Below are 25571 nucleotides of genomic sequence, written 5' to 3' on the forward strand. Positions count from 1 at the left end.
TAGAATACAGAAGCAGAATGAACAATGTGCCAATAAACGTTTTAGTTCCACAATGGGAGGTGGGTTTTGAGAAGTAGGTTGGTTAGGAGGGGATAAGCTCAACGGAAAGAAAGGGGAAGGAAAGGTGGGGTGAGAAAGACAGGGCATGGGAGAAGAAGAGGGTAGGTATGGTGTGAAATGAGGTGAAGAGACTGGCTGTTTTCTTCAACCCTCCCCTTCAATCAGCACATGACAGAGAAAGTCCAGTTAAAACTGTAGAAAGTTATCCCAATGTCCAAAGGAACAAAGGACCTTGCTTTCGCTATTTCTGCCCCTACCAGCAGGAGTCGCTCGCTGGCTCCTCTATGTAGTTCCCATTCACCGTCCCCACCCCACCTCCCAGGCCACGTGGGAGACAAGGAAGGCCCCACCTGAGTCCTAGTGTCCTCAGAGTCTCCCCTGCCCATTTGTGGGTCCAATGGAGTGCTGGAGGGGAGGGTGGCCCCACCTAGGCTCATGTTATTTTTAAGACAAAAATGAATTTACTTTAGAAAACAAATGGTGGCTGGCACTATAATGAGATACCAAAAAGTATATGAAACTCCTGGACCAGCAGGATTTAGGAGCACTGCAAGAAGCAGTCCTGGTAAAAGAAGCAGTTCTTGTCACTCTCAACTGAGCCCTTTTTGTAAGCTAAGGAGTAGTAGTGACTGGGCATCAGGAATTCTGTGACTTTAAAGAATTGGAAACAAAAAGTAACCCTCTCACATCCTCTCCAGTAGTGGGTAGCAAGGGAGGGAAAATATTAAACTTTGAAGATGGATAAAGTTAGAAAGCTATTCTGACTATCAATGCAATGGATTAGAACCCTGAAAGTTTCAACTGCAAACTGCAAAAAACAATTTCAACAGAACCAATTAACAAAACATATGATAAGGATGTGTAGAAAATAATCAGTTCAAATAGATAAGAACAATTAAACCAGATTAAACAAATGGATAGGCTTTACGAACACGTGAACATATTTCTCCTTTGTAAGTATCCATAGAAAGACTAATTGTGTAATATATGAAGTATTTATATATATTTGAACAAATATGAAGGAAAAATATTGATAAGGCAATATGAAAGAAACAGTAACAAAAGAGGAGGAGGAGATTATTCAGAGTATTCAAAAAGGAAAAGCAAGTCACCTGGAAAGTCCAGAAATTAGACCTTAATCACGAAACAGAATGATCTACTTACAGAGTACAGAATATCAGATTTCATAAAGATATTTTGGAGTTAATCCAAAATTTTGCCAACTTGCTTGGAACTGTCTTCTATTCTATGATTAGCAGTGCCTAACATAATGGGCTATAAACACAGCTGGACGCTTTAGGTGCTTCCACAATAGAAATAATAACAATAAAATCAAGGATTCATTAAATTTGAAATAAATATATTTAAAAAAAAAAGGAAAATGCTTGGGGGAAACCATGAAAATAGCTCAACACAAAAGCTGTCAAATAAACAAACTGAAAATCTCTCATCTTTCAATTTTAGTAATATTACTACAGGTTCTTGGTAGCAAGGGTAGATGATTTTTTTCAGACTTCAGTGTTAATTTTAAGTTGATGTCACTTAAAGACAAAAAGGAGGTGACAAGAGCCAATGGGTCTGCAATTTAAAAAAAAAAGTTTAAAAAAACCACCACATCTCTGCACAGTAAGTTATTGTTTTACAGACATTATTGTAAAACAGGACAACCATATAGTTTATTTATCCAAATGCTTACAATTACTATTTCAAGACACTTAAATCTCTCTGACTCTACTGCTAAAGTTAAGAATTCTCATCTATCAACTGTTTTTTCTGTGTCTCATCAGGCCAATCTGGAAACAATGGTTTGTTCCTCTTTTCAAACTGCAAGGACAGGCAGAACAGAATCAGAGTCAGAAATTGTTAGTGTTCTTTTTCCTGCTGCTATACCTACAGTTAGTATTTTCTATTTTATTTAAAATATTCAATCTTGAAATATAAGCAGAAAGGAAAAATGGCACCAACTTCGTAAATTTTAAACTTTAGAATTTTGAGCCAACCCTCTTTAGGAACTTTGATGGTCAGGTAGGAGACCCACTAACGAGAAACAATTTTTATTTCTAAATTTTTAAAAAGAGCCTAGCCCTCCTAGCAGGGTCTGCACTAGCACTGGTTCTTAGTGTTCCCAAAAGATCCATCATCTGAATTTCAAATGAATCTTCAGTGCTTGCAAAAGACACAGAAATGGATAACTGCCTTGTGTAATTGTCGTAGAAGCTCCCTTCTCTTGATGAATGGAGAAACCTTATCTTTAATACAAAGTGGCCTCGTGGTAGCTAGACAGGGAGACGACTCACAGATGCATAGGCTTCTTAGGGCTTGTCTACACTGCCCTGCTAAATCTCTAAATCACCGCTGCTGAGATAGATGCAGTGGCGTTGATTTAGCAGATCTCGTGAAGACATAAGTTGATGGCAGAGCCCTCTCCTGTCGATGTCAGTAGTCCAGCTCTCTGAGAGGCAGAAACTAAAGCGGCAGGAAATAGTGCAGTGTGGACACCATGTTCAGTTGCTGTAAAGCTGTGTCACTGAGGTATGTTTCCTGAGTGACATAACTTACATCAACTTAAACGGCAGTGTAGACCAGGTCTTAGATACGTATTTACTTACACCATCAAAAAAGACTAAGGTGATTTGAGATGCCTTTCAGGTCTCATTTTAGTGTCTTCTAACAAAAAAAGTTTTCTGATTGCATAATTTTTTAGTTCCGTCAACATCCTTAAATATGGATTTCCAGAGTTCCTTTTTCCCAAAAATCTCTTTCCGGTGGCAAAGAAATATTTCCTGCTTGACATGAAATGAAAGAGAAATTTAGGAAGAAAGAATGTGATACTCCTTTGAATCATCTTATTCTGACTGAAAACCAATTATTCATTCTCTGCAAAAGCCTCTACTTCCCCAACTGCTGGGTCAAAATAATTATCAATACAAAATTTTTTTTTTAGAACAGGAAAATGTGATTAATATACTCATGGTCCTGAAAAGCATTAAAGGCCAAGGAGTATTTTTACTGTCCAGGAAGAGACTGTGAGCCTAACAGTGGATGACTGAGGTTGTCCTCAGGAAGTTCACCACTGGGATTTCAATCTTTACGAAGCCCATGGACCTTTTACCTAGCTGTTTGGGATCATACTGGTTGACAGATCCATTTAATACTTCTTAAGGAGAAATGAAGTATGCAATGAAGAGGCTTTTGTCCTTTGGCTCTCTGATTTCACACCAACAGGTAAATTTTGCTCTAAGGGCACGTGTTGACGTGGTTACAGTAAGTACAGCCAAGCGCAGAGTTGCAGCACTTTTGGAAGGAATGGAGGAGACATGGGGCTACAATAGAGAGAGTTGGGGACTGATTCTGGTCCCTGTTAAAGTCTATTTACATTGCTGAAGTGGCATAAAAGGGCCATAAAGGAAATAGTGTACACTCAGGGAAATTCCCTCAGTGCAGGGCCAGCACAGCAGCCCTAGGCTGTCCCTAGTCTCAGGCCTTCTTGTAGTGGTATTCCAGGGATAGGAAAAATGAGCAGTGTCACCGTAAGTGAAAACTTCCTTCAGGGCTGAACTAACTTACAGCAGGGGCTACACCAGCCCCCAGTGCAGCCCAGGTTCTTGAAGAAAGCTTACAGCAACATTTGCCCTCATGGAGTTAAACCTTCTCTATTGTGCTTCCTGTGAGACCAACTGAAGATGACCCCTGAGTTCTACTCCCAGCTCAGTCAGGCATGACCTTGTGCAACTTCTCAGTTAAGCCTCACATCCGTAAAATGGAGGAAGTGATACTTGTTGGTGTTAAGACAAGGTTATATGGTTAGGTTCTATAAAAAAGTTTCATAGATTGCAAGGCCAGAAGTGACTACTGTGATCATCTAGTCTGACCTCCTGTATAACACAAGCCATAGAACTACCCCAAAATAATTACTAGAGTATATCTTTTAGAAAAACATCCAATCTGGATTAAATTGCCTGTGATGGAGAATCTACCATGACACTCGGTAAACTGATCAAATGGCTAATTATGAACACTTTAAAATGCATACCTTATTTCCATTCTGAATCTGTCTAGCTTCAACTTCTAGTCCTTAGATAATGTTATACCTTTCTCTGCTAGGTTAAATGTGTGTTCCTCATGTAAGTACTTACACACTATAGTCAAGTCACACCTTAGCCTTCTCTTTAATCAGACTAAACTCCTTGAGTCTATCACCATAAATCATGTTTTCTAATTCTTTAATCATTTTTGTGGCTCTTCTCTGAACCCTCTCCAATGTTTACACTCCACAATGTTTCAGTTAACACCAGTCAGTAGAAGAGCTGTGAACAGAATTCAGGGTTTTTTCCTTGTATCCAGTACACATTCTTCCAATGGTTAAAACAGATACATCTCCTTCTTCAATCGAACAAGCTCTGACGAACACATGCGCAAATAATGATTTTCAGAAGCTTACAACATGGCTAAATGTGGTCAGATTTTTCACCCGGACAGCAAAAGAGAGCTCTCTCTCATCCCAGGACCATCCCTTTGTGAAGTTCCAAGTCCAAACTTTGGAGGCACACACATTCTTCAAAAAACAGTAGGAAAAAAAATAAACTAGAAAAGCTACCTATTTTTTTCTTAACTTCATTCTCAGAAACGATGATCATTTTTGCTGAGCTCTGGTCCACACACAGAACTTGTATCAGCATAACTCTATTTCTCTAGGAAACAGCATGTATTCATACACATATACAAACTTATCTCCATTAACAGATCACTCGACTTAAACAGATTTAATCAATCCAGTTCTAAAAAAAACCCTGAGGCAGAGAATGTGTGTGGAAGATTTAAACTCTAATAACTGAAGTGCAGCAGGGCTATACGAAATTGAAAACAGGACCTCAGAATCAACAATGCCAGGGAATTGCAAGTACAGGTGTCATTAACAGCTCCGCCTACAATATAAAAATTAAAATAAATTTACCAGTGCAATTACTGGTAAACAATTGCCAGACTGCACACTTGAATGAGCTTCAACAGAGCAACAGTCATGAAGGCATCAGCAACCTCTCCTGTGCTTTTCTCTTCCAAACTGATGTAATTGTAATTGTTTCAACACCAAAAGAGTCTGCAAAATCCAGCTCTCCTAGGAAGCGAAAATTTTAAAATTTCTTAACTTTTGCAACTAAGTTCACATCATGTTATCTACATTTTTTGCATTGAACTGAATTAAATTATATTACTTCTACTTTTGATTAAAAGTTTATAAATATTTTAATTTTTTTCTGATTTCCTTCTATTAATTTGGACTTTATATACTGTGCGCCACACTGCATTCAATTCTTCAGCAGGGTCCCCTGATTTCTACAACATGTTGACATTTCTGGGATATCTTCTAGTGAATTCAAAAATGGAGTTTAAATGTATGGAGTGCAAAACAATAATACAGTCAGTACTCTATGTCTCAAATTATTGTATGTAATTTGAAATTAAAATCAAGCCTCCAATTTAATATTCCTTTGCCATCAAATGTCTAACATGCCAAAGCAATTAGTTTTGCCAGCACTGCACTGGCACTGCAAAATATGCTGGCAGAAAGCAGGAAATTCTGGCAGCTAGTTAAGAGGCAGCTAGATTTTAAGCATACTGGAAGGGTATGTGAGGCATTTTGGGGTTAATGCCTTCGATAGTTGAGAGTTTGGTGCTGGGAAGGAGATGTATCCCCTTTTCCTTGTGGCTAGGGTGGAAGTGGCTTCTGGAGTGTAGAGGGGCCTGAAATACTAGTTCAACTATCCAATGACTCCAGACAACAATCAGCTGCCCAAGAGATCCAATAACCACGACCTGCAAATCTCTAACTTTGCACCCAACAGCTAGGAAGAAACTCATTAGCTGGATAAGCAGCAAAGAATCCTGTGGCACCTTATAGACTTAACAGACGTTTTGGAGCATGAGCTTTCGTGGGTGAATACCCACTTCCTCAGATGCATGTAATGGAAATATCCAGGGGCAGGTATATACATGTGTGCTAGCAAGCAAGCTAGAGATAACGAGGTCAGTTCAATCAGGGAGGATGAGGCCCTGTTCTAGCAGTTGAGGTGTGAAAACCAAGAGAGGAGAAACTGGTTCTGTAATTGGCAAGCCATTCACAGTCTTTGTTCAATCCTGAGCTGATGGTGTCAAATTTGCAGATTGAACAAAGACTGTGAATGGCTTGCCAATTACAGAACCAGTTTCTCCTCTCTTGGTTTTCACACCTCAACTGCTAGAACAGGGCCTCATCCTCCCTGATTGAACTGACCTCGTTATCTCTAGCTTGCTTGCTAGCACACATATATATACCTGCCCCTGGATATTTCCATTACATGCATCTGAGGAAGTGGGTATTCACCCACGAAAGCTCATGCTCCAAAACGTCTGTTAGTCTATAAGGTGCCACAGGATTCTTTGCTGCTTTTACAGATCCAGACTAACACGGTTACCCTCTGATACTTGACACCATTAGCTGGATGTTTCTGCTAAAATGAACACCTATGAAATCATTAACTGTGATATTTAAGTTATCTAATTAGGTTTCAAAATTAATACCACAATGACAATGATACAGAATATTTCACACCTCTTAGTGATTGTTTCAGGCTGTATGTAGACAGCACAGTTTACATTTGAAAGGTTATCTTTGCAGGCACAGGCCCATAAATATGAGAAAAATATTTTTAATATAAAGGAAAATTAGAGACTAGCAACAACAGACAGATTCTGTTACAATAGGTAGATTCAGCGGCCAATCCCACAGAGACAATATTTGTGGGAAACCGTTCTTCATATATTTCTATATTTTATTAGTAACAAAAAGTAACTAAAGACACTGATATTAACAGACTCCGAGAGCAGCATTAGGACACATCTACACTGCAATAACAGATGACTCAGAGACCATGTTACACCATGCTTGTATTTTTAAGTCTGCAATGGGGATGGGACCTAATACCATGTTGTAATTAAGTTGCATAACCAGACTAAAGTCTTTAACTCAGTAACCCGGAGGTCTCCAAGCTCATGAAAACATAGAAATTGCCATACCAGACCACAGATCAATTATTCTATCTTACACAGAGACTAATACCATCTGCTGCAAAGCAACGTGCAATAAACCTGAGGTCCATTATGGAATAAGGGAAGGTTTTTGTTAACTCACATCAGGCTTTTGCCCTGAAATGTGAGCTCTTGCTTTTCCTTAGGAAAATATGCAAACATTTTTATTTCACCAAATGTAACTGTGAATGGTCTCATTATTTACATAAACATTCAACCTTTTCTGAATCCTGATAAATTCTTGACCTCAATATTTTTAGAAACAATTTCCAGGAGTTAATTATGTTGTGTAAAGACATATTTTCTCCTTTTACTAGTTTTTAATTTGCTGCCTTTGAATATTCCCTTGTTCCTGTACTATGAGAAAGATGACTATTTAGGGAGGGATTGGCAGCTCTTTGCATATCACCAACTCTGCATGAGTAAACAGTCCCCATAAAATAGGGAACAGGGATGCCTGCTTTTTGTGTATGTATTTACGACTGAATTTTGAACCTGAGATGATCAAATACAAATTAGGGATAAGCAGTTTCCCCTAAAGATTAAAATATCAGGAGACCATTAAAAAAACAAGGCCTCCAATGAGATGTAATTTTTGCGCACGTTAAATCCCATGATTTTAAATCAATATGATTTTGTAATGCTCAAACTTGGTATTACTGTATGAATTAATACTGGAGCAAATAACTATAATTAATTACTACTCACAGCTAAAAGACAAAGTTAAAAACAGCAAAGAACTGCACTCCTGCCCATTTATTTACAGCGGTATTTACATTTCTATTGGTCTGACTGTGTACATTACATGTAGGTGTAAGCTCTTAAGACTGGGGTCCATCTTTACATTGTGTGTGTGTGCAGTGCCTAGCACAATGGGGCCTCAAACCATGATCAGGGCCTCTCTACGCACTACACAATCCAAATATTAAACAGCAAAATGGCAGCTTATTTTCATTGTGATTGCTACTATTCTGCACAGGTATCAAAATGCCTGATGACAAATAAAGTGATTACCCCCCGTGAATTTGTGTTAAAGCAGGACGCTCAGGACAGGACACTGGCAGTAATTTAGATATTGGACTAAGTACTTTAGAAATTGGTCACAAAAAGCATAGATGAAAGGGTGAATTTTACAGAAGGGCAGGAGATGGGACTTGGACCACGAAGTTCTGCCAAAGCACCCTACCCCTATCTTTTATGAAGCAGAACCTAAAAATCTATTTACAATTTTCCAAAACTCAGAGAAGGGGAAAAGACAGGCGAACTAGCTATTTTATAACTTTAAATTTAAAAAGTAATTTATCACTGTAATTAATTGCTTCAAAATGTCACTGCCACATCAAAATGTGATGATGCTTCTTGGATCACAAAAGAGAAAAAGAATTATGAAATTTTCTGCTGATTGCTGGACATGGAATTGTCCAATTAAAAATAAATGACAGGATGGAGAGGAGGGTGGGTAGTAGAGCATTTCAGTTGTTTCCCAAGCAGTACTGCCATTAAGGAGGTGGAAGGTTCAGACCAGAGTCCAATCCAGAAGACAAAACTGCACTATCAACAACAGCATCTGATCTCGCCACAGGTAATAAAACATAATGATTAAAATAAGTCTGAACAGACGACCACGTTGCCACTCTTCAGCTGTCTACAACTGGTACATCCTTAAGTTAGGCTATAGATGTAGGTAGTGCTCTTGTAGAACATGTTATCACTCTTGAAGGGGGCTGAACATGAGTTCTGTTACAACAAATCTTAATATAATCAGAGATCCATTTTGATAACCTGTGTTTTGAAATTACTGAACCCGTGTTTCTGTCCAGCAATGGACACAAATATTCTTGGAGATCTTTTAAAAAGTTTGGTCCTATCTAGGTAGAAGGCTAATGCCCTCCTGACATCTACTGGAATATGGTTTCTTGAATAGTCCCAGCACAGCTTGGGGGGGAAAAAAACTGGGAGGTGAATAGTTTAATATAAAATTCTGAGGACACCATAGGCTACGTCTTCACTACCCACCGTATCGGTGGGTAGCAATCGATTGCTCGGGGATCGATATATCGCGTCTCATCTAGACGTGATATATCGATCCCCGAAAGCGCTTATATCGATTCCGGAACTCCACCAACCCGAATGGAGTTGCGGAATCGACAGGGGGAGCCGCGGACATCGATCCCGCGCCGTGAGGATGGAGAGTAATTTGATCTTAGATACTTCGACTTCAGCTACGTTATTCACGTAGTTGAAGTTGCGTATCTAAGATCAATTTTCCCCCGTAGTGTAGACCAGCCCTTAGATAAAAAACTTGGGATAGGCCTGCAGCAACACTTTCTCTCTGGTGAATATCCTAAAAGGGGTCTGCCATTAAGGTCCCCCAATTCTCCCACCCTGGGGGCAGAAGAGATTGCTACCAGGAAGACTGTCTTCATTTATAAATCCAATAAAGAACACATAGCTAGTGGCTTAAAAAGGTGTTTCATGACACAATTAAGAACTACGTTCAAGCCCTAACTTGGAACAGGATCTGTGATTTATGGGGAGATATTCAATAAATCTCTTAGGAATTTTGGAATAGTTAGGTGAGTTAAGAGTGAAAAAAAACCAAAAACCTTTAGGTGTGTGAAAAGTTGTTACTGCTAAGTGAACCCTAATGGAATTCACAGAAACTCCTGATGCTTTCAGTTCCAGTAGGTAATCCAATACTCGGCAAAGAGGAGAGCGAGTCGGCTAACAGAATACCCCAAATATAATATTTCCTTTTCTGGAGATAAGTACTTCTTATAGATGTTTTTCTACTATTTAATAAAACATGTTGTACCTCTGACAAACAGGATCTCTCTATTCCACAGAACCTTTGAGGAACCATGCTTGGAGCCTCAGAATCTGCAGGCTGGGATGAAATGCTCAGCCAGGGTGAGAGTTTAGTCTGATCATATATGGATACCAGACCTGTCTTGGCCGTATTAGTGCAATCAGTGTCACTCTGGATTGATCTTGGTTTCTTGTTGAGAACCTTTAACAGTAGCAGGGTAGGTAGATGCACAAAGAGAAGTCCTTTCGTCCATGAGATAAGGAACAAGTCCACTGTGAAATGGGGCCTCTTCCCCACCCCTGAGCAATACCTGATGCATTTTGTGCTGGCTGCCATGGCAAACAGATCAAACCCCAGGCTAAGAATGCCTTGTGGAAGAATCTGGAGTTCAGTTCCCATTCCTAATTTAGAGAAAAATATCTGCTGAAGTCATCTGCCATGGTGTTCTGAATATCTAGAAGGTGAGAAACTGAGATGACTATGTGGCTAGCTATGCACCAATTTCAGGGTTTTATCGCTTTGGCACTGAGATGGGGATGTTGATATAATACATGCATGCCACATTCTCTATCATTTATCTTTACTGACTTTTACTTGATTAGTGCTAAAGAAGCATTGGCAAGCATTTTTGAGGGCTCTCAATTCCAGAGAGACTGATGTGGAGAAACTGCTCTTGTAGTGACCATTGTCCCTGTACCTCGTGAGGTCTCAGATGTGCCCCCACCCCAAAAGTGAATGATCTAATGGAGGGGAAATCCAGAAGAATGGAACACCCGTGCAGTTCTGTTCCAGGCCTTCCCCCAGTTGGGTGCTTGTAGAACATATTGCGGAACAGAGAGTAACCTGTCTAGACTGCATGCTTGGTCTGCAAACCATTCCATTATCCCTGTAGTCCTTGGAGGTGTAATCTGGCATGCAGCACTAAAATGACACAATCGGACATGTCCTAGCAGTTGAAGACAATCTCTTACTGTTACTTGAGGACTGCCCTGAATCTTTTAGATGAAATTCACTAAGGCAAGCAACATGCTGGACAGTAGGTATGCTTTGCCTGTCACTGCATCCAGGGACTTGCCTATGAAATCTGGATGCTATAGTGGAGTCAAAATGGACTTTTCAAGGTTGATTTGAAGGCCCAGGCTGTGAAATGGGGAACACACGATCTTTACTGACATCAACGCTTCCTGAGACAACCTGCCCCTGATGAACCAATACTTTAGGTACAGGAAAACCATTATACACAAACGATGTAGGTTAGCAACTACTACTGCCAGAATCTTTGAAAATACACTCAGTGCTGAAGATGGATCTAAGGGGAACACCATGCATTTATAACGTTCTCAGTTTATTAGGAAATGAAGAAGCTTCTTCTATGAAGGGTGAATAGCGACTTGAAAAATGTGTCTTGTAGGTCGAGAATCACAAACCAGTCTCCTACTTCTAATAAAGGAATCTTTGCTGAAAAGATCACCATCCTGAATTTTTGTTGCTTTACATATTTAAGATCGAAGGTCTAAAACTGGCCTCCACCCTCCATTCTTTTTGGGAACCAGGAAGTACTTTGAATAGAATCCCCTTACCCTGTGTTGCACAGAAACTGGTTCCATTGTTCCCTTATGTACAAGAGATGTCACTTTTTGTTCTAGCAAATGATCATGAGGGGATCCCTGAAGAGGGACAGGCAGAGAGAATGGGTAGGAGATTTGAAATGGATACTGTAACCAGATGTTATAGTTTCCAAAACCCATTTGTCTGATGATATGCAACTCCCATGCATCCTGAAAATGGGAGAGACAACATTCAAAAGGAGGGAGAAGGATAAGATGTTGCAGCTGTAAGACCTTGTTGGTTGGATGGTTGAGATTCTCGACCAAGTCATCAAAACTATCGTATGGGGGACGTGGGTGTCTGAGAAGATGCATCTGTAGCTGAAGAAGGTTTCTTTTTTGAGTATCTTTGTTTCTTGACCAAGGGATTCAGAAGGATATATGTTGAATACAGGGCAGAGCATGCTCTTTGTGCCATCTGAGAACTACCAAATCTCCTTTTATTGACAGGAGTGTAAACCCCTAGGGATTGCAATATGGCTCTCGAGTCCTTTAAAGCATGGAGAGACGTATTTGTCAAGTTCACAAGGTTGTGAATGCCAAAGGGGATACCTTCAACAGTACTCTGAACCTATCTTGGAAAGCCCAACAGATGTAGCCAAGATGCTCTTCTCACAATCACGGCAGTGGAGACAGACCGTGCTGCAGTATCTGCTGCATCCAAGGAGGCCTGGAGTGATGTCTTAGTCAGGAGCTGACCTTCTTGTAGAATGGACTTAAACTGGTCCTGATGTTCTTCCGGAGATGCTCAATAAAAGAACTGAATTTATCATCATTTAAATAGTTGTATTTGGCCATGAACGCCTGATGTTTTGCTATCCTGCACTGAAATGTGGCTGAAGACCAAAAAGATTGAGTCTCTTATGGTTCTTACTGTATGGGGTGGACTTTGAGTTATATTGTCTGTCTCATTCATTAATGGTCTGCATGGCAATGGAATTCTGAGTTGGGTGAGAAAACAGAAACTCCAATTCCCTAGCTGGAACATCATACTTTGCAGGTAGGCGGTATGATAGCAGAGATTTACCAAACCATCTTAATGGGCTCCACAAGAGCTTCATTGACTGTAATGGTAATCTTCATAGACCTCGAAGTGTGTAAAATAGCTAGGAGTTTATGGTGGGACTCCTAAACTTGCTCTAAGGGAATTTGCAGCATGTCAACAATCTACTTCATCAGTTCAAGAAAATGCCTGAACTCTGCCCTAGAAGATGGTGGAGTATAGTGTTTCATCAGGAGATGAGGAAGAAATATTAATAAGAGGTACAACCTCCTTATTGGCCCTTGCTTCTTGCTCCTCACAGGTCTGTTCCTCTGGGACAGGTAGTGGTAAATGGGGTTGAGGAGAATAGGCTCTTCTCTGTTCCCTCAGATGTTGCGAGGACCTTGATATAAATTGTTGGTGACAATGCCCACGGACCCCAACAAGGGCACTCTGGGGCCCAAAAGGCATAGGTGGAGGCAGCCACCTGTGTTCCTGCCATGTGGGTGTCATTTGAAGTCTGTCCTTGTACAATACATCAGTATAGAACAGAAAGCGATCTGTTCTAGAATAGGATGTGAACCTGTACCGAAATTTGAGAGTGTGATGAGTCCTTTCCCATATACTCTGGGGTGGGGGTGAGGGAGAGAGAGTTGTTTGGCTTGAAGAATAGATATGGGGGAGTGTGGTACCCTAGGTGATAAAGGAGTCAGTGACCAAGAGAATTCTGATACTGACAAACCCCAAGCACTTGTTAACAGAGGGGAGCACTGGCTCAGAAGACATGATTAGAACCTTGGGTACCCAAATTCTATCTATCTATCTAAAAACTATCTCTATCAATACAAAGTTTGGTGTGGTGGGCTGCTGGGTTTTTTGAGGAGAGGGTTAGAAAAAACAAATAACAATTGTTCCAACAACTATAACACTAAGGTAAGGAACTATAAGAGATCTGAGAAAAAGCTAAATATTAGAGAACAAGCCCATAGCAGACTCTGTCTTGGGCCAAAAGGTAGATCAGAAGGGACAGAGTGGTTTGCCTGTGCAGACCCACATAGTCTCAGCGCAGTGCCCAGAAAGGTGTGGGATATATGAGCAGGCCATACAGGTACTGCTACCAAAAGTCTCTGAACAAAGACACAGGCACACCTGAAGTTGAGCATCCACAGGGACACTATTTGAAAAAGAACCTTATATTCAGGTTTCTATTATTAGTCCTCTTCTATAATAGGTACTTTCAATCTAGGCAAACCATTTTAGAACAACTTTAAAATGTTTGTAATTTCTCCTCCAACTTTACAGGTGCAGAAATAAAACTGACACTACTGAAAATATTATAACCCTCTTTTGAGGGAGTTACTTTTCAATCTGAAGAAATAAGGAACAAATAAAACGTCCATCTTTCTATTTAATTTCAAAACAATTAGAGGCTCATCATCTACCAAATATATTTCACAATCTGTTCCTACAGGATAGCTACTCCCCAAGGTGAAATGAAAAAGTATAACAAAGTTCTCATTCTCACATGTTGGACATTAACTAAAATGGACCAATGGCCTCTTCAACTGAAACTGCTTACATACAATCAATCTCCGTTTCTAATTAGGGTTCTTGTTTGTGGAACTTATTTTCAGATTAAATCTTAAAAAACTCTATTCTGAAATTTTTATTATACTGAGATTTTATCTTTGTTGGTTAATCCTAAACTATGGAGGAAACACTAAACCTACTTACAAATTTTTTTTTTTTTTTTACAATTTTTTATACCAAATGATTATAAAGAGCAATATGTATTGACATTTAGATGCTTAGAAGGGTACATACATTGTGGTACCCTAAAGACACTTGTTAAATACTTACAGTACAACCTGTACAACTTAAAAGTAAAAAAGAAGCTGTAGCAAAATGTGTTTAATACCGCCAGACAGGCAAGCTAAAGGGTCCCTGTTCAAGGGTTACAAATCAAGTTTTTAAAACTTTCGTTCAATATAGATCTTTATTTCAGTAAAATCTCCCCTTTAGGCTGTAGCAATCTGTTGACTGCCCTAATATTTGAGCACATTTTAAAAGAGAAGTGGCTCATTAAGATAAATCCATTATATTAAATCACACCGATATTTTCTAACTGGAACAGTTTTTATCAAGCTGTTCCAACACACCCGGGGTTTTTTAAGTGGATATGCTTCCCCTTTCGTCCTCCCCCGTAGTTCTCAGTCAAGAAAGGCTGAACCATGTTTTCATTAAGCTCAAAAAACAAAACAAAACAACTAATTACACACTCACCTTTGGAGAAAGGCACACAATTTTTCACTTCTGTGGAATTTCAGTTTAGCAAGCAAAAGTTTTGGAAGTGAGTCAGAAGAGGGGTTGAAAATGAAAACACTTGAACAACATAAACTAAACTTTCATTCTGCCAGTTATCATTCCACTATGTTACTCCTGGGGGAATTCTGTGACAAAAGATTTAAAAGTCTGTGCATAATATTTTAAAATTCTGGAAAGTTCTGCATATTTTATTTGTCAAAACAACAAAATATAATCACACTAGTTTCAATTATTTTGATAAATTATTTCAAAATGCCTGTCAGCAAGTATGTCTGTAACAATACAGACAACAAAAGAGATCCCCCAGGAGTAGAGTTAAAGAAACCCTTATGACAACTCAGTTCCTGTTTCTCTGTTATGTTTTTGCTGGGCATCTCAGTATGGGTGTGTCACACTTGCTAGCTGGGCACATCTTGGGGCAAAATTCTGCCACTCCAGCCTCAGAGACACACACACCCTCTCCCCCAGAGCCTGCTGTGGGGCACACCGCAGCCCAGACACTCACATCCCTCTCCCCTCAACCCCCAGGAGCTAAGCACTTGCCCTGATTTCTAGACATGCTGGGCACACAAATAGCTCCCGCTGAAGTCATTTTACAATTATTTGGGGATGTTTTTAGTTGCAACTATTTATGAATAACTAAGATTATACACAAATGACTTTATTCATATGCAATATGTCTTCTGAGCTGGAATTTCTAATATTTAAAACTAGAAGATTACACAAGACTTTTATAGTTGTACAATTTATCTGTTTTATAGTGCAATGAGCTATTAAATTTCTGACTTAATTTAGATTAGTGAGACATTATTCAAATAGCCTTCTATAGGAGCTTGATCCTTCATTCATTGACTTCAGTGGTGCAGGATCAGTACCTAGTTGTGTAGGTCAAAAATTCAAACTCTAACATCTTTAAAAAACTAAAATTACACATTTAAAAAATTCTACACAAGCAGAACAGGGAAGGAAGGAGAAAAGAGAAAGAAATAACTGGCTGATTTACATCCAATTTCAATTCTATCAGTCTTATCAACCAGCTATGTTACCTCTATAAATAACTTCTTTGGATGTCACAATCCACAACAAGGGGGTTTTCATAAAAGAAAAAGAGAGAAGTAATGTGGGAGAGGGAGAAAGGGACAAAGAGAAGAACTAAGGAAGTGACAAAGCAATAATGATCATGATCTCTCCCCTCCCCAAGGACAGGCTACCAGCGAGTGATGTATTAGCAAATAATAGCACAGGATAAACAGTGTTCTTGATGTACTGAGGGAAATTTTTAATTTAATAGTTTTGTATATATAATCATAATTTAAATGACAATATAAAATTACACTAAATTCTTCTGATCAAGAGTTCTTCATGAAAAGAAGACAGCTTTAAAACTGAAGACTACTTTATAACTGTTATGGGGCCCACTCTTAAAAAAAGAGAACAAACTGAAAGAAACAGTCACACATATTCTCAGCTCTTTTAAAAAAGAGTGATGAAAAAACTCCTGCATTTTGATTCATGCAGGCTGAAATCTGCACTACGTGAACCCTACTGAATCAGAGTCGGGCTAGGCTCTGCCATCATGATTCAAATTGCAGGACTGAGGCCTTAACTCATTTATAGAATCTACTAATGACTTAAAATTACACAGATTTTTAAGTAAAAACCCAAGGTCAGGGTTATGTGTTATTCGCACAAGAGATGACAACCTCACAAACCCCCGAAACAAAGTACATGTTGCTTCCTACTCCTGATTAGGACCCAGAAATTGGATGGCAAAGGGTAATAATTTTTTCTTTTGTTTTTCATGTACTTCATTTTCTAAATATATTTATAATTTTAAGTCAACCTAAATGTGGTTTTGGTAAGTGCAATTGTGCAGAAAGCCAGTAAAATTGTATAATTTCAGTCCCACTTAAGGAATCATAAAGGGGTTTCAGAACAGTGCTTCTATATCCTGATGACAACTTTTCCAACCTAGCACTAAAAATTTCCCAAATCTGGTGAACAATTCCCAGATAAAGTTTTTTTTGTTTTTTTTTTTTAAACAGTGCTTCTATATCCTGAGAAATTTCCCCAAACCTGGGAATTTGTGAGTAAAATGTTTCAACTTGGGAAATTGGGAATTTTCATTCAAAACATTTTACTCAAAAATTCCTAGATTTTGGGAAATTTCCCAGGATATAGAAGCACTGTTTCAGAAGGATTGAAATGGTACATAGATCTCTGTCAGGTTCTCTACGCTGGGGGGAATTTCACCCTGGACAATTTATGGCTTAATTCTACTGCCACCAAACACCAGGAACAGGAAAAACCATTGGGATTTAAAAAAGTTTCAGGTCATGTTTATAATACCTTGATTTTACATAGCACTTTTTATCCCCATAGATCTCAAATCACTTTACAGAGAACATCAGTATCATTATCCCCATTTACAAATCAGGAACTCAGGTACAATGCAGGAAGTGATTTGCCCAAGGTCACCAAGCAATGCAGTAGCAGAGCTGCAGAATGACCCTGAATTGTCTCCTGAATGCCAGCCCAGTGCTCTAATCACTAGGCTACCCTGCCTTCCCCCGTTTGTAAAATATACCTCCAAAAGCCTTCCTTATTCTCTTATCCAGTTAATAACCACTGAATTTGTTTCATGTGTTTCCAATGGATATTAAAATAAAAATGCATTTCTGGGTCTTATTGGTTTACTATAGGTGTAAAACACTCAGACTCCAGTAATGAGTGAGACATAATAACCTGAATATTATTATAGATGATGTTCGAAGACTTTGGTGAACAATATTTCCCTGCTACAACATACCAAAGATAAATACAAAAAATATTTTTGTACATCTAATGAGGCCTAAAAAAAATATTTGTCAAGACTATATTATCTTAAATTAGAATTCAGAGGACATTATCCATCAGACGATAATCTAAAAGGAAAATGAAATTTTATTCAAAGCTAGTTCCCTAGAAATTTTTGTGTTTTCTTTACAAAATGAAATTAAATTAAAAGACTTGAAATCTGTGTTTTGAGTAAAAAGTGTGCTACGTACCTGTTGTATGTTTCTTTGTGACTGTAAACTGGACTGCAGCCTTCTCAATAGAGGAACACCATTCCTAGACAGTCTTTTAAGTAACCAGTAACTGTGTACTCTTTCAACAAACTGCTTCTTCCGTTGAATGGCCACCTGATTCATAATTTTATTTAATCTAAAATGTGGAAAAACTGAAAGTTTAATTTTTGCAGCAAAGCATCAAACAAGTTTTTGGTTATGGAAATTAAATATCAGAGTTTTCATTTCTATCAAGATATTTTGTATACTACAACAATATGGCACTAACATTTATTACAAAGTCTCTTTGGACTATATTGCTCTGATTTTATCTGATTTCTAAAATAAATAAAATCTTTAGCAGCAGCTACTCAACATTTTAGTTTCTATCAAATTACACATTATGATACTAATATATGAAGATGTGTAAATTTTCATGAGTTATTAATCCAGGCATAAAAAATGCTTTCAGATTAAATTTGACAGCAAAATCTCAGCAGTAGATTTTTTTTTAAAAGGTTGATATTTAATCCTAAACTCCTGTAATTAATTTTTAGGGCCCTAAAGCCCTATACAAATTTTCAGATGAATGTTTTGTGTGTTCATTACTTACTACTGTGTGTATTTAGTTTATTTTTTAAAAAAAGATATTTTTAGCTTTTTCTAAAAATTTAAAATGCACCTTGGATATTAAAAAGTCAATTAAAAAAAACTCCTCTAGACCTATTTTTTTTAAGTGCCTAGAAGAGAGACTTTTCTGAAGAACAAAGCAATTTGAAAATCCAAATATCAGAACACAGATACCATAGTAGTGCACACACAGCCTCAAGGGAACTTATGTATACATAGGAGCTGCAAGACTCGGTCATCAAATAGCAATTATGGGACACTTTCTCAAGGTAAAACAACCAAACATTTTAAAGGATTCTTAAAATAGAACATGATGTATTTTGTTCAGTTCAATAGTCAAACTAAAAGAGTTAAGCGTTTCTTAGTGGATAATCTGTGTAATGTATTTACAAAAAAGTTAATAAAGGTAAAAGAACACGTCACTCACCTTCTGCTCCACCTCAGGTACGCACAAGCCTCTTGAGCCCTTGATCGGAGATTTTTCCATCAGCAGCATCCATTCAGCCTGCGCGAGCGCTCTAGACAACCCTGTGCCACAAGGGTATATAGGGCTGTGTGGGCAAACTGCCCTCAGTTCCTTCTCTAGCCAAACATCCAGCAAGAACAGTCCAAAGCAGAGTGGACGCAGGGCGAGTAGTGGAGCACCCACAAGGACACACACCTCAAAGAACCAGTTACTGCACAATGAGAGAAGCTTTTTCTTCTTCTATGAATAGTGTCCCAATGGGTGCTCCACTTCAGGTGACTCTCCAACAGTATCCTCACATGGAGGAAGAAGCTTCACAATCAAGTCCAGGACTGAAACTCATGTAACAGAACCAAGTTCTGCACCAGATCTGATGGAATGAACCGAGGCACAGAGTTTAGAAAACGTATGCACTGAAGCCCATGTAGCAGCTCTGTATCTGTGAAAACCTGTGCTCTGGTAGTGTCCTATTATCCTTTGGGGAGGCAAAACACCAGCTGCATCGTAGCAAGCAGTAATACACTCAGAGATCCATCTCAAAAGTCCTCTGAAGAGACTGTGGACCTCTCTGAACTTTCTGCATTGGAGACACAGTCTAGGTAATTTCCAAAATTGCTTGGTCTTATCCAGATAAAAGGCCGATGCCCATTGTACAGCTAACATATGAAGAAAAGTCCCCTGCTGATATTTATGTGGTTGGGGGGGGGGGGGGAAATACAGGTAGATGGATAGAATAGGGTGCTCCCAACCTAACAGTGATGTGTTCATTGTCACAGTTATTGCTGGAACTGGGCAGATGAAAAGGACACCTGCACAAACTTTGTGCTGATCTTCCACCAATCCAGGGAGTTCTTCAGTTGGCAGAAAACTGTGACCTGTTTGCCCAACTTAACTCTGGATGAGGAATAAGACTTCATGAACCAGCCTTGAAAGAAGTCAAGGCGTAATCCTGCATTCTTGGTCACGAAGGTGCAAGCTGCCACATGACCCAGGAGCTGCAAGCCATTCCTTACTATAATACTAGGGCTTCCCTGAATTGTCAAACCCAGATTCAACAAAGTTATCAATCTGTCTGTGGGAGGGAAGTCCCTGGCTGTCAACAAATCCAAGTATGCCCCATGGAATTGTATTCTCTGTACCGGAGCTAACTTGGACTTCTTTACAATAAGTTGGAGACCAAACTCCTGGAAGAGGGAGAGACCTGTCTGGCTGTAAGTCAGTATGACTTCGTAAAATTGGCCCTTATGTAACCAGTTGTCAAGATATGGGAAAACCAAAATTGCTTCTTACAAAGGTAAGCAGCCAATCCTGCTTCGTGAACACCCTTGGGGCTGAAGAGAGATCTAGATAGGACCAAACAATTTAAGAAATCACCTAGACTCTTTGTCACCAACGTAGGAAGATCAAAGGAGTGCACAATCTCTTCAAGGGACTGCTGAGATGGACCTCTGATGTGTTACTGCTTGCTATGATGAAGCTGGTGTTTTGCCTCCCCAAAGCATAATAGCACATTATACCAGATCACGAATACTCAGTAATGAAAATAATCTTGGGCCCATGGTGAAGTACAAGTATCTGCTGTGTGCCAGAATCACCATCCGGAACTTTTCAGACTTTACAAACTTGTTCAGTCGTCTCAGCTCTAAGATCAGTCTCCACTCTCCAGCCTTCTTTGGCATGAGAAAATGGAGTAAAACCCTTTCCGAGGGGATGGGACTGGTTCTATTGCTCCTAAACAAAGGACGGAGTGTACTTCTTGACTTAATATAGTCTTGTGAGAAAGGTCCCTGAAGAAAGATGGAGAAGAGGGATGAATGTGGAGGGATGTGAAATGGATGCTATAGCCCAATGTTATAAACACCCATGACCTGTTGTAATACACTGCCAGGCCTTCCGAAAATGGGATGGGCAGTCTCCTGAAGTGGGGAAGGAGGCAAAAGGTTGCAGCTGCAAATAGAAGTGAGGAAGAAGTCGAGCCCTCAATCTGTCAAAACTATTGTTCCGATAATGGCTGGGTACTAGGTGAAGGAGGGTAGGAAGTTCTTTTCCTCTAGAATCTGTCCTTTTCTAGCAGGTTAAGAGACTCTGTGAAAACCAGAGTACTGAGTTGAGTGCAATCTCTGGGCAGTCTGAGACCTGCTAAATCTCCTTGTTTGTAGGGGTGTATATATACAGAGAACTCAACGTGGTCCTAGAGTCTTTCAGTTTCTGCATGGTCCCATCCACAGCTCTCAAGAAAAGCTTCTCATCATCAAATGGGAGGTCCTCAACCACATTCTGAGACTCTCTCAGGAATCTCGCCAACTGGAGCCATGGCACCCTGCACATGAGGGCAAGACAAGTAGTAATTCTTCCACTCTACTCAGCACTGATAGGGCCTCAACTTGAGTACTATGTCCAGTTCTGGGCATCACACTTCAGGTAAGATCTAGATAAACTGGAGAAAGTCCAGAGGAGAACAACAAAAATGAGTGCAAAACATGACCTATGAGGAAAGATTGAAAAAATTTGATTTGTTTAGTCTGGAGAAGACTAAGTGGGGTCTTCAAGTATGTAAATGGTTGTTACAAAAGAAGAGGATGATAAATTGTTCTCCTTAATCACCAAGGAAAGAAGTAATAATGGGCTTAAATTGAAGCAAGCAAGATTTAGGTTAGATATTAGGAAAAATTCCTAACTGTAAGGAACAGTTTATCTGTTATCTCCCTAGATAACAAATTATCTAGGGAGGTTGTGGAATCTCTGTCATTGGAGGTTTTAAGAACAGGTTAGACAAACACCTGTCACGGATGGTCTAGAATAGATAATACTCAGTCCTGCCTCGATGCAGGAGATGGGACTAGATGACCTATCAAGGTCCCTTCTAGTTCTATGTTTCTATAATTAAAAAAAAAATAGAGAGAAAGAGATCCCTATCTCATAGAACTGGAAGGTCACTGAGTCCAGCCCCTGGCCTTCACTAGCAGGACCAAGTACTGATTTTTGCCCCAGATCCCTAAGTAATCCCCTCAAGGACTGAACTCAAAACCCTGGGTTTAGCAGGCCAATGCTCAAATCACTGAGCTATCCCTCCCCCCCATTCTATGACAACTGCTATGGAGATGAATCTAGCAGCAGTGTCCAGGGCACCCAAGGACACTTGGAAAGAGGTTTTAGCTAAAGACTCTACTTAATGACAACCTGGAATTGTTCTCTATGCTCCTGTGGAAGATGTAAAGTAAAGGATGCAAATTTGTTGTAATTCATGTAGTCATTCAGGCAACAATGGCCAAGTTAGTTTGCGAGCCGAAACTCAAAGTTCCTGAGGAGGCCTTCTGTCCATGAAGGTTTCACTTCTCTGGTCCTTGGCATAAGGAGCAGACCTGGAGTAATGCTGTCTACCCTGCCTGTTTGCAGCATCCACCACCAGGGAATTAGTTTGGGTATGGGAAAACAAAAATCATGAGTCCCTACGGGGCAACATAATATTTCTTATATGCCAGTTTACAAATTGGTGGTATGGTGGCAAGAGTTTGCCACACAATTTTTGCTGGATCCAGGAGCACTTCATTAATAGGTAACACAACCTGGATAGGTGTCACTGACTGCAAAATGTCCAGGAGCTTGTGACGCGAGTCTTTAACCTCCTCCACTGGTATCTGGATAGTGTCTGTAACCCTCTCTGCAAGGGCCTGGAATTGATGACAATCATCAGCCACCGATGGTGGCAGAAGCGTCACTGTCTCGTCCGGCGATGAAGACACAATCGGAAGAGGTAGGCTCTTTGTCCGCCCTAGTTTCCTGTTCCTCAAAGGTCTCCTTGTGTTGGGGGTTTGCTGGAGAAGATTGTTTGACCCTGGTGCAGTGAAGCCAGATGTCTGGCAAACTGTTGCTGATATGCCGGGCAAGGAACTCAATATGGAAATTAGGAAGGCCCATAGAGAGGAGAGGAGATGGTACCCAGGACTGATCCCACCATCCCTGATGTGGATAAGGATCTTCCTCTTCTCAGTTGAGACCTCAGCGGAAATTGGAGGGTCACTTAACCTGTTCAGAGACAGACGTACATGGGGGTATCCTGAGCTGACCTGGAACGGTCAAAGGGAACATTCCATCAGCAGCAGCTTCAGTTTGGTCTCCCAAGCTCTAGAGTTTAGAGCCAGGACAAAGTTACACTTTTGGGAGATATGGAACTCCTTCAAGCAACTGGTACACTTACAGTGGCCGTTGGTGATCGGGAGAGCCTCTCAACAAGAGAGGCAGCATTTGAAACCTGGCAAGCCAGGCCTACTCACCTAGGCCAAATAATCTTTAAAAAAAAAAAAAAAAAAAAGAGAGAGAGAGAGAAGGGGGGGAGGACTGAAACCTCTCAACTATCTAATTAATTCTATACTAACAAACAGACAACTACAAAACATGCTGAGACATGCACAAGTTGGATCCCTTAGAGCTCTGTCTCAGGCCAAGGTGGCAGAGAAGGAACAAAGGGCAGTTCACCTATGCAGCCCGATGCATCCTTGGACTGCAGCAGAAGGTTGGATACAGCACATGTGTGGGTCAGACAGACACAACTAACAGAAAAACCTCCAATCAAGGGCTTGAGGGGGCATATGTAACTAAAGTGGAGCACCCACAGTGACACTACTCAAAGAAGTAGTTGTAGTTTCACTCACTGCCAGTGGTAAACAGTTTAGCAAGCAAGTTAATTTCTCAGTGTCAGACCTCTATCCAAGTCTAGATCACTTTTGACGTGCTGAAAGATGATTAATTTATCTGTAACCACTGTTCTCTGAAGATAATGAAAATAGATCCCCAGCTTTTAGGCCTACTATTGCATGCAAATGAGATGGGAACACACAAAATTCTAAAGCAGTTCATGCAAACAGGTGCTGTTTTATTTGAGTCCCTGCAACGGAACGCGAAAGCTTTACAAGGCTCTAACCACAGCTCCCTTCTAAGTGGGAGGTAAAATAATAAAGGGTTACAGAAACCTCATCTCTGTGGGAAGGGGTGTAACAGTGAACGGAAACGTGTTAACTTTCTCTTCAGTAAGATATTATAACAAATGTCAGTCCATCGAGAGTAAAACACTCTAAGGATGTTTGAATAAAACAAAATATTGCAACAAGCAGTAGCAACTGCAGAAAAGGTGTTTGATTTTGTACATGAGTATTAAACATTTTTAGTAGAGGTATAAGATACCTGCATATATTTTGTTTTTGTTTTTCTGTTAACATAAAGAATGAGACAGGTTTTTGGTTTTGTTTTTTTTGTTTGGGGGGGGGGGGGGCAGGAGGGGTTAAAGAAAAGGGAAATGCCAAAACGAAAAACTAAAGTTACAAAAGCTTGGGCCTGGAAAGAGGTCCTATATCTCTGACAGGCAAGCCAAATTATCTGGAAGCTATGGGTAAACTTTTCAAAAGTGCTAAAGCAATTTAGGCTCCTAAGTACCAGTGACATTTAATGACTAAATTATATGTAACTTAAAATGCTCTTGAAAATTTTACTTTAAATGAAAGCAATACTGCTAAGCAAGCATGTAGATATGTGGCTGCTTTGCAAATCTCCTGGATGGGGGGACAGGGGGAGAGGAGGGGAAAAGGGACGACCCTGAGGGAAAATCAGAGGCTGGCTGCCATAACAGACTTTTCTGATATGAAACAGGCTTTAAGACCATACTTAGTTGATAAGCAACACAGTAAAAAATACAATTAAATAACTGCTTTGACATGGTTCTCATGCAGACAGAAAAACCTATTCAACTGAGTCAAAAATCTGGGTCAAAACTAAACCAACTTGAAGACACCAAAGCAACCACAACTTGAGCTGCTTGTGTGATCAGATGTGGTGAGACTAAACCACAAAGTCCTGATCAGGTTTAAGAATTGTATTTGTTAATCTAGTAGGGAACTACAGGATTCCTGGAGCATGTGTGTCTCCCAAGCATAGCCAGGAGATTTGCTATCAAAGGTAACAGAAAGCAGTATACAACAGCTTCCCTTCACAGTGAGTAAAAAGGAGTAATTTGCCAGTGCAAGATCTTCTCAATGGCCCATGCAAACAAATCACAGGCCATTCAGATGTTTCAACCATTTATTTCCATCATGTTCCTGCTCAGAACAGATATGGACCACTAACCCTGAGTTTATGTTTCCATTACCAGTAAAGCATAGCAAAGGGGTCGGCAACCTCAGACATGCAGCTCTTGGGCCCGAACCCATTTGTTTACCTGCCACCTCCGCAGGTTCGCCGCTCCAGGCCAATGGGGGAAGCCGCAGCCAGTACATCCCTCGGCCCATGCCGCTTCCCTCTGCCCCCACTGGCTCGGAGCAGCGGACCTTGGGCAGTGGGAGCCGTGATCAGCCAAACCTGTCGAGGCAGCAGGTAAACAAACTGGTCCGGCCTGCCAGGGTGCCAGAGGTTGCCGACCCCTTTGACAGGGAAAAAAAAGGGGAGAGAGAGAGAGAGAGAGAGAACCTGATTAGCTACATGGCCATTTGGAACGCCTTGTGGAACTCTTCTCAATCCCAAACTCTCAGGACTTCCACCATGGTAATTGTGGTCCAAATCTTCTCTACTTGTTCACAGAAAACATAGTGGA

General features: G+C 40.1%; 1 protein-coding gene across 6 annotated transcripts in view; it reads right to left on the reverse strand.

Moving 5' to 3' along the window:
- The window catches only part of BRD1 (bromodomain containing 1), a 114363-nt gene that overhangs the window by 64389 nt on the left and 24403 nt on the right, over nt 1-25571 (reverse strand). For 3 of the 6 annotated variants that reach the window (XM_050936103.1, XM_050936102.1, XM_050936104.1), the window contains exon 3: nt 17896-18052. The exons of 1 other annotated variant lie outside the window; for it this stretch is intronic. In XM_050936103.1, coding sequence (XP_050792060.1) covers nt 17896-18052 — 157 coding nt within the window. Of the gene's footprint in view, nt 1-17895; nt 18069-18952; nt 21663-25571 lie in introns of those variants that run through there. 2 more of the 6 variants (XM_050936107.1, XM_050936105.1) reach the window with 2 other exon arrangements.

The sequence above is a fragment of the Gopherus flavomarginatus genome, chromosome 1 (genome assembly GCF_025201925.1).
Source record: "Gopherus flavomarginatus isolate rGopFla2 chromosome 1, rGopFla2.mat.asm, whole genome shotgun sequence".
Taxonomy (NCBI): domain Eukaryota; kingdom Metazoa; phylum Chordata; order Testudines; family Testudinidae; genus Gopherus; species Gopherus flavomarginatus.